This window comes from Schistocerca serialis, chromosome 1 (assembly GCF_023864345.2).
Source record: "Schistocerca serialis cubense isolate TAMUIC-IGC-003099 chromosome 1, iqSchSeri2.2, whole genome shotgun sequence".
NCBI lineage: Eukaryota > Metazoa > Arthropoda > Insecta > Orthoptera > Acrididae > Schistocerca > Schistocerca serialis.
Genome location: NC_064638.1, coordinates 1,046,301,869 through 1,046,316,587, shown reverse-complemented (window position 1 = coordinate 1,046,316,587; position 14,719 = coordinate 1,046,301,869). Strand labels below are relative to the sequence as shown.

The window sequence follows — 14,719 nt, the reverse complement described above, 5'->3', positions numbered from 1 at the left end:
CTGAGGACTAAACATTGGATTTGTAGTTAGACTTTTACGAACTTAGTCACCAAGTCACACTCAGAGTACATAAACCTATCAAATTTAGCCAAGTATAGGACAATCGTGAATATAAAAAGACTCTTTCAGGAAATTTTATTTCTAACATATTCAGGCTAATCAAAATTACAAATCATTTCACTGATACCAAGTAAAGTTGACTTTGGATAATTTGACAACTGATAATGTGAAACACTCAAAATTTGAAATGTTTTCCTGGTCCCCTGAAGAGTGGTTGATAAATTGAAAAAAATCAATGCGTTTTGGTCTGCTCAGTAATTTCAAGTTGTAGGGGTAAAGGCATCTCACCAACACTTTATAATTTGCAGTTAGAGCTCCAACATTTTCTATAATTTGAAGTTCGCTATTTTTGTGATTCCCAGTACAGGCACAGACTCCCTATCGATTGTTTCTCCAACGTTCCCATTACCATTGCCATTCTCATCCCCATTCAATCTGCAGTCTGCTTTCAGACTGTGTTGTGGTCAACCCATGTTTCTTGAAACTATTAAATGGCATAGATGCGGTTCACTACACTACCATCTACATTAAGATTGTATCACCAGATGTGTCTTGGTCACAGGAAGAAACATGTCACATCAGGGCAATTTCTCCAGCTTGAGGAGTGCTTATTCATATGGATAAATCAGTTTAGAGAACAAAATGTTCCCATGGATGGTTTTGTGTTGAAGAAAAAACCCAAAGTACTTTGCTCAGTCTCTTGGGATTGAAGGATTTGCAGCAAGTGATGGGTGGTTCTAAAATTTTTAAAAATGTTTTTTAAAATTCTGTGGAGAGAGTTCAACATCAACAATTCCCTTTGCACTGAATGGATTCATGAACTAAGCAACTTCTGAATGGCTAAGACACATGCAACATATTCAACACACACAATCTGTGCTGCTTTTTTACAAATCTAATCTTAATCGCACCCTAGCATTCAAAGACAAAAAGTGTCAAGGACAAAAATTGAACAAGGACAGAATAATTGTCCTTCTAGCCTGTAACATGATAGACCTCAGAAGTTCAAACCAATCATAGTAGGGAAATCCACAAAACCACACTTTTCCAAGGGAATAAAATCACTTCTCACAAATTATAGCTCAAACAAAAAAAAATCCTAAATGATGACAGAATTGTTTAATGAACATCTGACTTAGTTAATAATAATATGAAAAAGGCAAAACGCAAAATTTTACTGTTGTTGAACAACTGCACTGTATATAACTACCCACCACCATTAGGTAATGTAATATTGATTTTTTTCCCCATACAACGTAATGTCAAGGTTGCTACCATTGGACCAAGGCATAATACAAAATTTTAAAGGGACCGATGATCTCAGCAGTTTGGTCCCATAAGACCTTACCAAAAAAAGATTTAAACTCTCTATTGCAGAGAACTTGTTTTACTTGTGCTGGATAGCAATGAAAACGGTAATAACGTGAATGTGACAGTTTTTACTGCTATAACTATGATTGATAAGTCCTGGAAAAAACATCAGCTCTACCACTTTAGACCTGCTTCATAAACTGTAGGGTTTGTAATGCAAAGAGAAAATGTGGAACAGCCATCATAGTCATGAGAATTAACAAATTCAATCCCACCAGACTGAGGGTGGGAACTTCTGCCTAGCTGTGGTGCATTAACTTTTGAGGATTTCATTCATGTTGGGTGTCCTTGATGTTATAACTGATGTTCAACTATAGGCCTTTGAAGACGAGTACCAGGAAGTAACAAAGAACAACAAGAACTCGTCAGATTGAGAGAGGGTAGTCATATTCCATAGCCCGCTCTCCCATACCCTAAGAATAGAGAGTGATTATTTCTTCTCAGCTCTCTTCACCATCAAAAAATCATTGGATAATACTAGTGACTACTAAAATATTTATGTTTATATTATTTTATGTTCATATGTAAACTGTAGGTGCTACAATTTACTTTCAATAAAACTCTCATTAGTTTGATTTTTTTCACTCTGTCCCTCTGAGTTAATTGAACTATTTGAAATTATAAAGTGTCAACTGTATCTGCATAGGGAAGTTAACATGATATCTATTCTAAACTTATGCCATTTATTAACTGTCTACATTCTGGCAAACAAGGGAAAATAAGATGAACAAAAAGAAATGGTTTGCATTAATTTTTATCTTTACTTCCTTTTTTGCTTACCATCTAAGCCTGTTGTCTGTCATACTACTATTTTTAATCATTATCATCGTCAATGGTATCAATACCTGGGACGATACTTTCACCTAACTGAAGAGAAGCGAGAAAAGAGCAGCAATGAAACATGTAATCTTGGCTGTCACAAACTTGTCATCATTTCCAATGTGATGGTTAGTGTGGGACCCCACGACACAGCTGAAATTGTTGTGAGTGAAGAGTAGCAATGAAAGTTATAATCTTTGCTGTCATAGTTTTCTGTTTCTTCCGAATGTCCAAGGGTGCGGTTATGGTGGGACCTGAAAACAAAGTTGTTCTTTCTGAATACGCAGCAGATTTCACATCTGTATTGATGTAAGAATGTGCCAATAATTTCTTTCATCTCTTGCTTCCAAATGTATCATTTACCCGCTGCTCATTCACTGGCTGTTTAGAACCAGCAGCTGCCACCCCCACTTTCATTCCTATCATATCCCATGGTGAGCATTGACCACACTGCTACACGAAACATGTTACGATGCCACTGCCCTCTAACTAGACTTTTGCCATCTCCAGCAGATGTATATAATAATGTTGCGTATTTGTCCAATTTCTACATCAATCCAGCTCTGACTACAAATGAAAAGTGAGCTCTTTTTTTATCACTGCTACAAGTAAGGCAAGTTTGTTCTTTTGTTAATCTATAATATTTTTTGCTAAAATCAATGTTACATTATGCTCAATGGAGCTAATTAAAAGGTATTATTACTTCTGTGGCAACTTTCTCTGATGAAACCCAGAAAAAATAGTTAACAACGATACATTGTTTAAAAAAATAACAGCATCTATGCAGGCAAAGATGCAGTGCCATGGAGCTCGTCCTCTCAACATCTTTGTGCTATGTGGCAGGTGTAGCAGTGGTCAATCCACGTTACGCAGTGGATGAATAACAGTTGGCTGTGGTGCTTGCATGTCCCATTGTTGTTGTTGTTGTGGTCTTCAGTCCTGAGACTGGTTTGATGCAGCTCTCCATGCTACTCTATCCTGTGCAAGCTTTTCCATCTCCCAGTACCTACTGCAACCTACATCCTTCTGAATCTGCTTAGTGTATTCACCTCTTGGTCTCCCTCTACGATTTTTACCCTCCACGCTGCCCTCCAATACTAAATTGGTGATCCCTTGATGCCTCAGAACATGTCCTACCAACCGATCCCTTCTTCTGGTCAAGTTGTGCCACAAACTTCTCTTCTCCCCAATCCTATTCAATACTTCCTCATTAGTTATGTGATCTACCCATCTAATCTTCAGCATTCTTCTGTAGCACCACATTTCGAAAGCTCCTATTCTCTTCTTGTCCAAACTATTTATCGTCCATGTTTCACTTCCATACAAATACTTTCAGAAATGACTTCCTGACACTTAAATCAATACTGGATGTTAACAAATTTCTCTTCTTCAGAAACGCTTTCCTTGCCATTGCCAGCCTACATTTTATATCCTCTCTACTTCGACCATCATCAGTTATTTTGCTCCCCAAATAGCAAAACTCCTTTACTACTTTAAGTGCCTCATTTCCTAATCTAATTCCCTCAGCATCATCCGACTTAATTAGACTACATTCCATTATCCTTGTTTTGCTTTTGTTGATGTTCATCTTATATCCTCCTTTCAAGACACTGTCCATTCCATTCAACTGCTCTTCCAAGTCCTTTGCTGTCTCTGACAGAATTACGATGTCATCGGCGAACCTCAAAGTTTTTATTTCTTCTCCATGAATTTTAATACCTACTCCGAATTTTTCTTTTGTTTCCTTTACTGCTTGCTCAATATACAGATTGAACAACATCGGGGAGAGGCTACAACCCTGTCTTACTCCCTTCCCAACCACTGCTTCCCTTTCATGCCCCTCGACTCTTATAACTGCCATCTGGTTTCTGTACAAATTGTAAATAGCCTTTCGCTCCGTGTATTTTACCCCTGCCACCTTTAGAATTTGAAAGAGAGTATTCCAGTCAACATTGTCAAAAGCTTTCTCTAAGTCTACAAATGCTAGAAACGTAGGTTTGCCTTTCCTTAATCTTTCTTCTAAGATAAGTCGTAAGGTCAGTATTGCCTCACGTGTTCCAGTGTTGCTACGGTATCCAAACTGATCTTCCCCGAGGTTGGCTTCTACTAGTTTTTCCATTCGTCTGTAAAGAATTCGTGTTAGTATTTTGCAGCTGTGGCTTATTAAGCTGATAGTTCGGTAATTTTCACATCTGTCAACACCTGCTTTCTTTGGGATTGGAATTATTATATTCTTCTTGAAGTCTGTGGGTATTTCGCCTGTCTCATACATCTTCCTCACCAGATGGTAGAGTTTTGTCAGGACTGGCTCTCCCACGGCCGTCAGTAGTTCCAATGGAATATTGTCTACTCCGGGGGCTTTGTTTCGACTCAGGTCTTTCAGTGCTCTGTCAAACTCTTCACGCAGTATCATATCTCCCATTTCATCTTCATCTACATCCTCTTCCATTTCCATAATATTGTCCTCAAGTACATCGCCCTTGTATAGACCCTCTATATACTCCTTCCACCTTTCTGCTTTCCCTTCTTTGCTTAGAACTGGGTTTCCATCTGAGCTCTTGATATTCATACAAGTCGTTCTCTTATCTCCAAAGGTCTCTTTAATTTTCCTGTAGGCGGTATCTATCTTACCCCTAGTGAGATAGGCCTCTACATCCTTACATTTGTCCTCTAACCATCCCTGCTTAGCCATTTTGCACTTCCTGTCGATCTCATTTTTGAGACGTTTGTATTCCTTTTTGCCTGTTTCACTTACTGCATTTTTATATTTTCTCCTTTCATCAATTAAATTCAATATTTCTTCTGTTACCCAAGGATTTCTACTAGCCCTCGTCTTTTTACCTACTTGATCCTCTGCTGCCTTCACTACTTCATCCCTCAAAGCTACCCATTCTTCTTCTACTGTATTTATTTCCCCCATTCCTGTCAATTGCTCCCTTATGCTCTCCCTGAATCTCTGTACAACCTCTGGTTCTTTTAGTTTATCCAGGTCCCATCTCCTTAAATTCCCACCTTTTTGCAGTTTCTTCAGTTTTAATCTACAGGTCATAACCAATAGATTGCGGTCAGAGTCCACATCTGCCCCTGGAAATGTCTTACAATTTAAAACCTGGTTCCTAAATCTCTGTCTTACCATTATATAATCTATCTGATACCTTTTAGTATCTCCAGGGTTCTTCCATGTATACAACCTTCTTTCATGATTCTTAAACCAAGTGTTAGTTATGATTATGTTGTGCTCTGTGCAAAATTCTACCAGGCGGCTTCCTCTTTCATTTCTGTCCCCCAATCCATATTCACCTACTATGTTTCCTTCTCTCCCATTTCCTACACTCGAATTCCAGTCACCCATGACTATTAAATTTTCGTCTCCCTTCACAATCTGAATAATTTCTTTTATTTCATCATAAATTTCTTCAATTTCTTCGTCATCTGCAGAGCTAGTTGGCATATAAACTTGTACTACTGTAGTAGGTGTGGGCTTCGTATCTATCTTGGCCACAATAATGCGTTCACTATGCTGTTTGTAGTAGCTTACCCGCATTCCTATTTTCCTATTCATTATTAAACCTACTCCTGCATTACCCCTATTTGATTTTGTGTTTATAACCCTGTAGTCACCTGACCAGAAGTCTTGTTCCTCCTGCCACCGAACTTCACTAATTCCCACTATATCTAACTTCAACCTATCCATTTCCCTTTTTAAATTTTCTAACCTACCTGCCCGATTAAGGGATCTGACATCCACGCTCCGATCCGTAGAACGCCAGTTTTCTTTCTCCTGCATGTCCCACATGAAGTTAAATAAATATACAAATAAATAAATAAAATGAAATCCTTGTGAAAGAAGGAATTAAATGTATCAAATAACAGTCTACTGAAACATATCGCAGCCAAAATGGACATTGCCTGTGAGTACATCAGAAGCAGAAGTACAGACACTAGTGTCAGCACTTTTGTGATGCTATACAACCTATCTGAAGTCTCCAAAATAAATCTTCACGTAACCGTAACAGTCACGGCTTTAACTAAAAATGCAAGATGTTCCCTATATTATTCTATTACACAACATACAAATGTTGACCTTAGAAACAGCGCTTTAATCTGCGAATGTAAGACGACCCTGTATTTTTTGAATGACTTATGTAGGAAAAACCTCATTTTATAACCGAACAATGGGAACTCCAGGTAGGAATATCAACACACACACAAACCATGACTGCCAACTCCAGCATCTCCGGCCAGAATGCAACACCATGGGGGTGGGGGGAGAGGGAGAGAGAGGGAGAGGGAGAGAGAGAGGGAGAGAGAGAGAGAGAGAGAGAGAGACGAATGCTGTGTAGTGGAGAGTGCAGGGACTAGATTGCCAACAGGCGCAGTGTCAGGAGGTTGTGGGGCATGGGGGGGGGGTGTATATATATATATATATATATATATATATATATATATATATATATATATATATATATATATATATATATATAGAGAGAGAGAGAGAGAGAGAGAGAGAGAGAGAGAGAGAGAGAGAGAGGGGGGGGGGGGGGCAGATGGGTTGGCGGAGGGTTGCAAATAAACAGGGTGGGAGATGAGAATGTGTTGGAAATGATAGGACAGAGGGGGTGGAAACTGTTGGATGGAGGATGTGAGGATAGTATGTTACCGTAGGTTGAGGCTGGGATAAGTTATGGGAGTGGAGAACCTACAAGTACCTGCCACAAAGGAGTGTTTCCTTTATCACCCAGTACCATCCCAGACTGGAACAACTTAACTACTTCTTTCGCAAGGGCTTCAATTACCTATCATTGTGCCCTGATGTGAGCGACATCCTATCCAAGATACTTTCCAATCCTCCTACAAGTGGTGTTCCATCAACCACCCAAATTCCACAACATCCTAGTCCATCCCTATGCCTCTCCCAATCCCAGCCTCTTGCCACAAGGATCCTATCCCTATGGAAAGACCCAGGTGCAAAACCTGCCCAATCCAACCACCCAGCACTTCCTATTCCAGTCCTGTCAAAGGTTTATCTCAACCCATCAGGGGCTGGGCCACCTGTGAAAGCAGCCACGTCATTTACCAGCTCTGTTGCAATCACTGCACAGTTTTTATATTGGTATGACTATCAACCAGCTATCCTTCAGCATGAACAGCCATCGCCAAATTGTGGCCAAGAGCAAAGTAAACCACCCTTGCGGCACAGAAAGCAGCTGAACATAACAAACTTGATTTCAATGGCTGCTTCACTACTTGAGCCACTAGGATCCTTCCCTCCACCACCAACTTTTCTGAACTGCGCAGACAGGAGTTATCCTTGAAACATATTCTCCTCTCCCTTAATTACCCCGGCCTCAACCTATGGTAACATACTGTCCCCACATCCTCCACCTTTCCACCCTCTCCGTCCTATCACCTTCTCTCCATTCTCTCTCTCACCCCGTTTATTTGCATCCCTCTGCCAACACATACACCCATCTTTCCCCACTCTGCTCCTTTTTTCCCCCCATCTCTCTGCCCCACAACATCCTCACACTGTGCCTATTGGCAGTCTAGTCCCTGCACACTCCACCACACAGCATTTGTCTCTCTCCCCATCTGTGCACTACTGTACCTTCCCCTTCTCCTTTTCCATCCCCTCCAGATTGCTGCTTGCATCCCAAGTGATGCTGCATTCTGTTCCGAGATGCTGGAGTTTGCAGTCGTGGTTGCAGGCGCAGGCTTGTGTGTGTGTGTGTGTGTGTGTGTGTGTGTGTGTGTGTGTGTGTGTGTGTGTGTGTGTTTACTGAGTAAACAAAGGCTATGCCCGAAAAATGTATGAGAGTGTCTTAATTGTACCTGTCTGCAACTTGATATGTCTTCTTTACAGTAAGTAGCAATCTGTCTTTTCATACATTGTTCATCTTATAATCGGGTACATATAGTTTCTCGACATTTTTAAAGCCATCTCAAGTGGTGGTTTTCAATCACCTAACTAACTTTAATCTATGAGGTGGCATAAATTGGATCAGGAAGCTAGACACTGTTTCACATATTCAACTTGTTGTCATTGTGGCTGTGAGAGAAGATCATGTTCTGTTTTCTGTTAAGAAAACTGTTTGTTGCTTTGGCAGCGAGAGAGCATGTAGCTTTCTGCTTCATCATCCAGACAATACTCATCGTCACAGTGTCATGTAATTTTTCACTCAAAAATGAAATGATAACAGTTTCACATCCACCCTACGCACTGGATGTATTTCTTAGAATGGACCTAAAAGGTCAGTGTTTTCAGAATGCAGAAGAAGCAGAACAAAACTCATTGGAGGTGCTATGAATAACAACTTTAATGACCTAAGACATTGTTTCCATCAAATGATGATACATTGCAACAAATTTCTTATGTCCAATGGAAGTCTATTTTTCCAAGGTTTGTCTTACATCTTGACAGAAATGTCAGCACTGAGATTTTTTAAAAAAATAATATAGATCATCATGTAGTTAACACTTATTTTGATTTCAGTACCAAGCAGACATAAGAGTGGCTTATATACAGCAGAGTAAGCCAATTGATACTGCAATATGGCAGAGACATGATGCTGGACAATTTATAACTGTACCACAAAGAACTTAGTACCGCAAATATCAGAATGATTAAAATGAGACCTCTATAGAATACTTCCCAACTCTATGTATTCCACAGGGAATAACTGGGAAGTTTAAGGTGTAGTAATGAATAGCCTTCTCAAATGAGAATGCTATTAACTTATAGTAATAGTAACGCTGGAAAGGAAAATTTGTAAAAGACAACAGAAGTAAAAATACAAATTAATTATCCTCTTTTGTGTCTACATGTAAAGCTGCAGTTCCATCACTTCAGCGATTATTGCAATGGATAAGAAACCAGGGCCTGAAGGGGAAATTATGTCAGTGATGTGAAGCACAGAGGGTATAAAGCAAGAGTAAACTGTGAAGTATGGAAAAAATAAAAGCAAGAGTCCAAGAAAGTGCAAGTAACCTCAAAGAAATGTGAAGTCCACCAAGCTAAATGCATTTTCTGAAGTATTATAGAAATGGGAAGTCACAAAAGTAAGCAATGGGTAAGCCAAACAGAAGAAATTTACAATATCAATTGCCTCTCTTAATATACATGCAATGTTACTTTAGCAAGAAATAGATACATGGATTGTAAAGTTTCTGTAATATGCAGATATTGTCCTCATTTTCAAATTAGATGTCCATTTCTTTTCCTCAGCTGAACAGCTAAAACTCAATACTCACTTGTTTCCATTGCTGAGCTTGTTGAGGGCATCACGAGAAATAACATGTCCACATATCAGTCTCATTGGTGGATTTGATTCTGTACTCTGTTGCCTTAAGATAGGGCACGCAAACACAGAATGGTATCGACTCTCTTGCCCCAAGTCTATCTCTATCTGTTGGAAAAAATAATTAAAAAGTAATAAATATTACTTTTGTTTCTCAAACATATTTACTAAAATTTTAAATTGGTACTGCATATTACTCAAATGTTTTGGGGAATTTCAGGTATCCTTTTTTAAATATTGTATGCAAAATTAAACAATCTCCTCTAACAAACAACACTGGTTTGAAATATATCACACTTCAAGTAGAAGAAATTCATTCGATGGTGGACTTTTCGCCAAGGAACTAAGCCCCATCTGATGACATCAAGTTTCTCCAGTTTTGTTCATCTCATTAAAAAACTCACATATAACAATACACCAATTATGTTATGTTTAACATACACTTGTCATATACACTCCACTGTATACACTAAATACAATGTACAAAACTTGGACAAAGCCATTGTAAAAACTAGCCCAATATGGAATTTTGCATGATTGCATTGTGAGAGTTTTGCTGTCAACTGAAGCTGACAGGAACCACCCACACTTTTAAGAACTTGGGGATTCTTTGTTCGAAAACATATTCAATTGATTTTTAGCCAAAATTCTAGAAGTGCAGATGTTACAGTACATGGCTGATTTGTAGAGAGATCAAAATATGTTTTTACGAGAAATTATTCCAAAAGAATGTATTACACATATTTGAACATTATGTCATTCAGTAATGTGTAGAACTGATATTGTAAGTACGCAGAGCTACTCTATTTTTATTTACTAATCCCTTAGTGAGTAGTATTACAGAATGCTTTTACATATGTAACATCCTTACATCTAAAACAGAACAGCAAACTGCATTAACCTATTAACATTCTGCAAGCACCTTTACACTGGTAATTACTCCACAGTGCAATCTATTCTTTCAGAAAATAATTACTACTTGGCAGAAACACACATTCTCTCTCTCTCTCTCTCTCTCTCTCTCTCTCTTTCTCTCTCTCTCTCTCTCTCTCTCTCTCTCTCTCTGTGTGTGTGTGTGTGTGTGTGTGTGTGTGTGTGTGTGTGTGTGTGTGTGTGTGTGTGTGTGTGTTTAAAGGAAATACATCATTCTGACTACTTGGATCAGCCCACCACAACTTCCTCTCCTGTGCCAACCTCTTTATGTCAGAGTAGCACTTGCACCCAATGCCCACAATTATTTGTTGGATATATTCCAATACCTGTCTTCCCCTACAGTTTCACCTTCTACAGGTTCCTCAAGTCCCTTGGAAGTTATTGCTTTATGTCTTGACACATGTTCTATCATCTGAACCCTTTATCCTGTTAATTTTTTCCACCACGTTCCTCTCCTTGCTGATTTTATGGAGAACTACTTCATTTATCTTATCTGTTCAACTAATTTTCAAAATCCTTCGATAAAACCATATCTCAACACTTCAATTATCTACTTTTCCAACTTTCTCAAAGTTCCCTTCCAGGCAATGCTGTGTTCCAAACAAACATTCTCAAAAATGTCTCTCTCTTATTTAGTCATGTGTTTAACACTAGTAACTTCTTTTTGCCAGGAATGTCTTCTTTGCCTATGATAAGTCTGCTTCTTATATCCTCCTCACTTTGTCTGTCATGCCTGATTTTCTTCAGTGCATAAGCTGTTAAACCGACTAAACAATAGTTATCACATTTATCTGCCCTTCCTATTTTTGGGATAGTATGGATCATATTTTTCCAAAAGTCCAATGGAATGTCTCCACTGACAGATTATACAAACCAACTTGAATAGTCATTTGATTGTCAGTTCCCCAATGATTTTAGATATTCCAAATGAATGTTATCTATGTCTGCCACTTAATTTGACTGCGAGTCTTCCAAAGCTGTATTGAACTCTGGCTCTAATACTAGATCCCCAATGTCTTCCATTTGAATCATTTCTTCTTCTACCAGATTATCAAAAAATCCCTCCCCCCTCATTGTAAATGCCTTAAACTACACACTCTCTTTGTGTTTCAAAGTGGGGAATTGTGAATGACAATACGGAAAGGATAGATTGCTGCACACCACAGAGGAGGCACATGCTCAATATTTTTAGCTTTAAGACAAAGTCCACACACACACACACACACACACACACACACACACAATGTGCATTTTCTACTTCAGGAGGAGGACTTTGCCTGAAAGTTTAACTATTCAGCATTCTTTTTCATTGTGCCTGTCTCCAACTCAGTGCCTCACCTTTGTGACAACTAGCAATCTATCCTTTTCATATTATAGTTATTCTACCCTGGACTTTCCACTGTTAGAATTGTGAATAAAACTGTTCAAATAGTGGCACAAATCCAACGAGTTTGGCAAGTGGTGACAAATTGCGTGGTCACTTTGTTAATTACTTATATTAGCCATTTATGCTATCCACATTCAATGTCAGTTTATTGTAACATCCTCTACATATTTTATTCCGCTATCACATAACTAATGAGGAGGTGTTAAAAAGAATTGGAGAGAAGATAAATTTCTGGCACCACTTGACTAGGAGAAGGGTTCGGTTGGTGGGGCATATTCTGAGGCATCAAGGGATCACCAGTTTAGCATTGGAGGGCAGTGTGGAGGGTAAAAATTGTAGAGGGAGACCAAGAGATGAATATACTAAACAGACTCAGAAGGATGTAGGTTGCAGTAGGTACTGGGAGATGATGAAGCTTGCACAGGATAAAGTAGCATGGAGAGGTGCATCAAACCAGTCTCAGGACTGAAGACCACAACAACAACAACAATAGTTATTTTTAAGCAAAAACTATCAGAGTCATTCTCAAGTATCCATGACACAAACAGATTCAACCACACATTTGGGAACCACAAATATGTTGCCATTATACCACCACCACCACCAACAACAACAACACCACTGCCACAGCGGCAGCAGCTGCAGCAGGAGGAAGAGGAGGAGGAGGACGAGGAGGAAGAGGAGGAACAACCTATAAAAACATATTTTACACACGAATATGTATTATACCATGCTTGGCCATTCCATGCCAAGTGGTCTATTTCGGAACAAATCCCTGCGTGATCGTCGTGGATTTTGCTGTAATTTTCTGTGAACTTTCCTATGGGTTCCCACTGAATTGGTAAAGTTTTACTTTGACCAGTTTAATACTTCCAGAAATACAGTCCTTTGTTTCAGCCCACAGTGCAGCTATCCAATGTGTGCCCATGAGTTTTCAACAACTTTGAGACAATATCTCCGGTAATATTTTCCAGAAAGAAACAAAACTAGGTTATCTTGTACCAACTTCAGTAGTCTCTTAAGCAAAATAGTAAGAAAGGGTTTCCTGGGTAATTCTCATAAATATAATTTGAAGCAAAGTCAGCAAAAAAAAATCTGACACCTGAAAAAATGTGAAGTTTAGCTTTATATATCGTCGAAAGTAACTGTGGGATAAACCTAAAACTTTGCATGTAATAACTTAGCAATATAAAGTAATATAAAATAAAATTTTATTCTCCTATTGTTTTCCAACAGTTTACAGATTGAGGGCAAAGTTAACAATATTTCTAAATATGCCAACAATGACTATTTTTGGCCCACATTTACAAAGAACTCTTTTAAACAGTTTTCATTAGAAAGACCATGTTCTAAACCACCTAAAAACTATATTTGATTTTGCAATGTGAGCATATGGATTTCTAAAAAAATAACGAAAAGGTGGACGTGTACTGAAAATGGACCGATATTCAGCTGGCCCTTATTACATATGACACCTTTTACTATGTTCTACAATAACTGTTTAATACTCTCTGTGGAAGATGATATCAAAAGTCCTGATAGCAAGGAAATGAGCTTGAGTCAGAAAAACTCCAAGTAACTACCATTGTCTCTTTTTTTAAAAAAAAGACATCTCTACAGCATTCAGCTATATAAAATTCTTTTTATAAAACATGAAATAAGATATGGAATCCAATAAAAAGAATAGTTTTCTTTTGTGGCTCTGATAATTTGAGATAATCAGATCTAAAAATTGTAATGTTTTTGGGTTCTGTCTTATCAAAATTTCTTCCCAAACCCATCAGTGATATCATCTGGCTGGCAGTATAGTTTTCCTCATGACATTCTACAGTGAATTAACAGAACCTACAGAAAATTCAAGCAGCTTGACATAAACATAAGGTTAGGATCCTAAAGGAAATCCCTTCTAGCTTTGGCCTCTGACACTTGCAGAAACATATCATATCAGCAGCTTGCGATCCTGTGTAAAGAAACCCTTATTGGGTTTGGGATCCTGTGGCACAACTATCACAGGTGTGATCCCTTTGGTGATGGGGATGCTTGTTTTCTCACTTCAAAAGGATACAGCAGTACAGCACCATAAATCATACCAGCACATGTATTCAATTTTTCATGTGTACACTAAGGTTCCACATTAACGACAAACTATGCTAACACAAAAGTGTGCTATACCTTAAACCAGAGCTACTAGCACATTAGTAGGATTACACAATAAAAAGACATACTAATAATTCTCTACAATATGAATACATTCCAAAAAATGTCAGGAAGACTGCTGTGCACTTTACAAAAATTTTCACAATGCGACAGTGATGTAAAACCAGCAGGCTATTTATACGACGTGTGCTGCAACTGTTATGCAACAATTTTACTATCATACCATGATCCCTGCTGCCTTGGTAACACACAGTTAAATTGCGAAGTTTATAACCAGTTTGATTCTGTATTTATAGCAGAAAAAGAGACTAAAATATTTGACAAAGAGACATGACAAAAGACACCCTTTTTTTCAAGTTTTTCGAGTTATTTGAACTTTATCTCACTTCCTAGTGATGAAGACTTTTGCTGTTGGCTTCTCCAGACAGAACCCAACAATTGTACAACACAATAAAAGATGTCAGATTTGAGTACCAGCAGAATATGGGACCATTTTCAATGCATCTCCACCTTTTCATTGTTTTTCAGGGCTTTTTGTGCTCACTTTTCAAAACCAAATATAGTTTTTAGGTGGTTTAAAGGTTCTTTCTAATGAAAATGGTTAGTTTTCAGAGTGACTTTTTGTGAAAGTGGGCAAAAAACAGCCATTTTTTTAAAAAATTGCCAACTTTGCCCTCAATTTATCAGTAGTAGG

General features: G+C 38.4%; 1 protein-coding gene across 1 annotated transcript in view; it reads right to left on the bottom strand.

Moving 5' to 3' along the window:
* The window catches only part of LOC126458842 (E3 ubiquitin-protein ligase RMND5A), an 84,654-nt gene that overhangs the window by 2,329 nt on the left and 67,606 nt on the right, over nucleotides 1-14,719 (bottom strand). Inside the window, exon 8 of the mRNA XM_050095820.1 lies at nucleotides 9,502-9,656. Coding sequence (XP_049951777.1) covers nucleotides 9,502-9,656 — 155 coding nt within the window. The remainder of the gene's footprint in view (nucleotides 1-9,501; nucleotides 9,657-14,719) is intronic.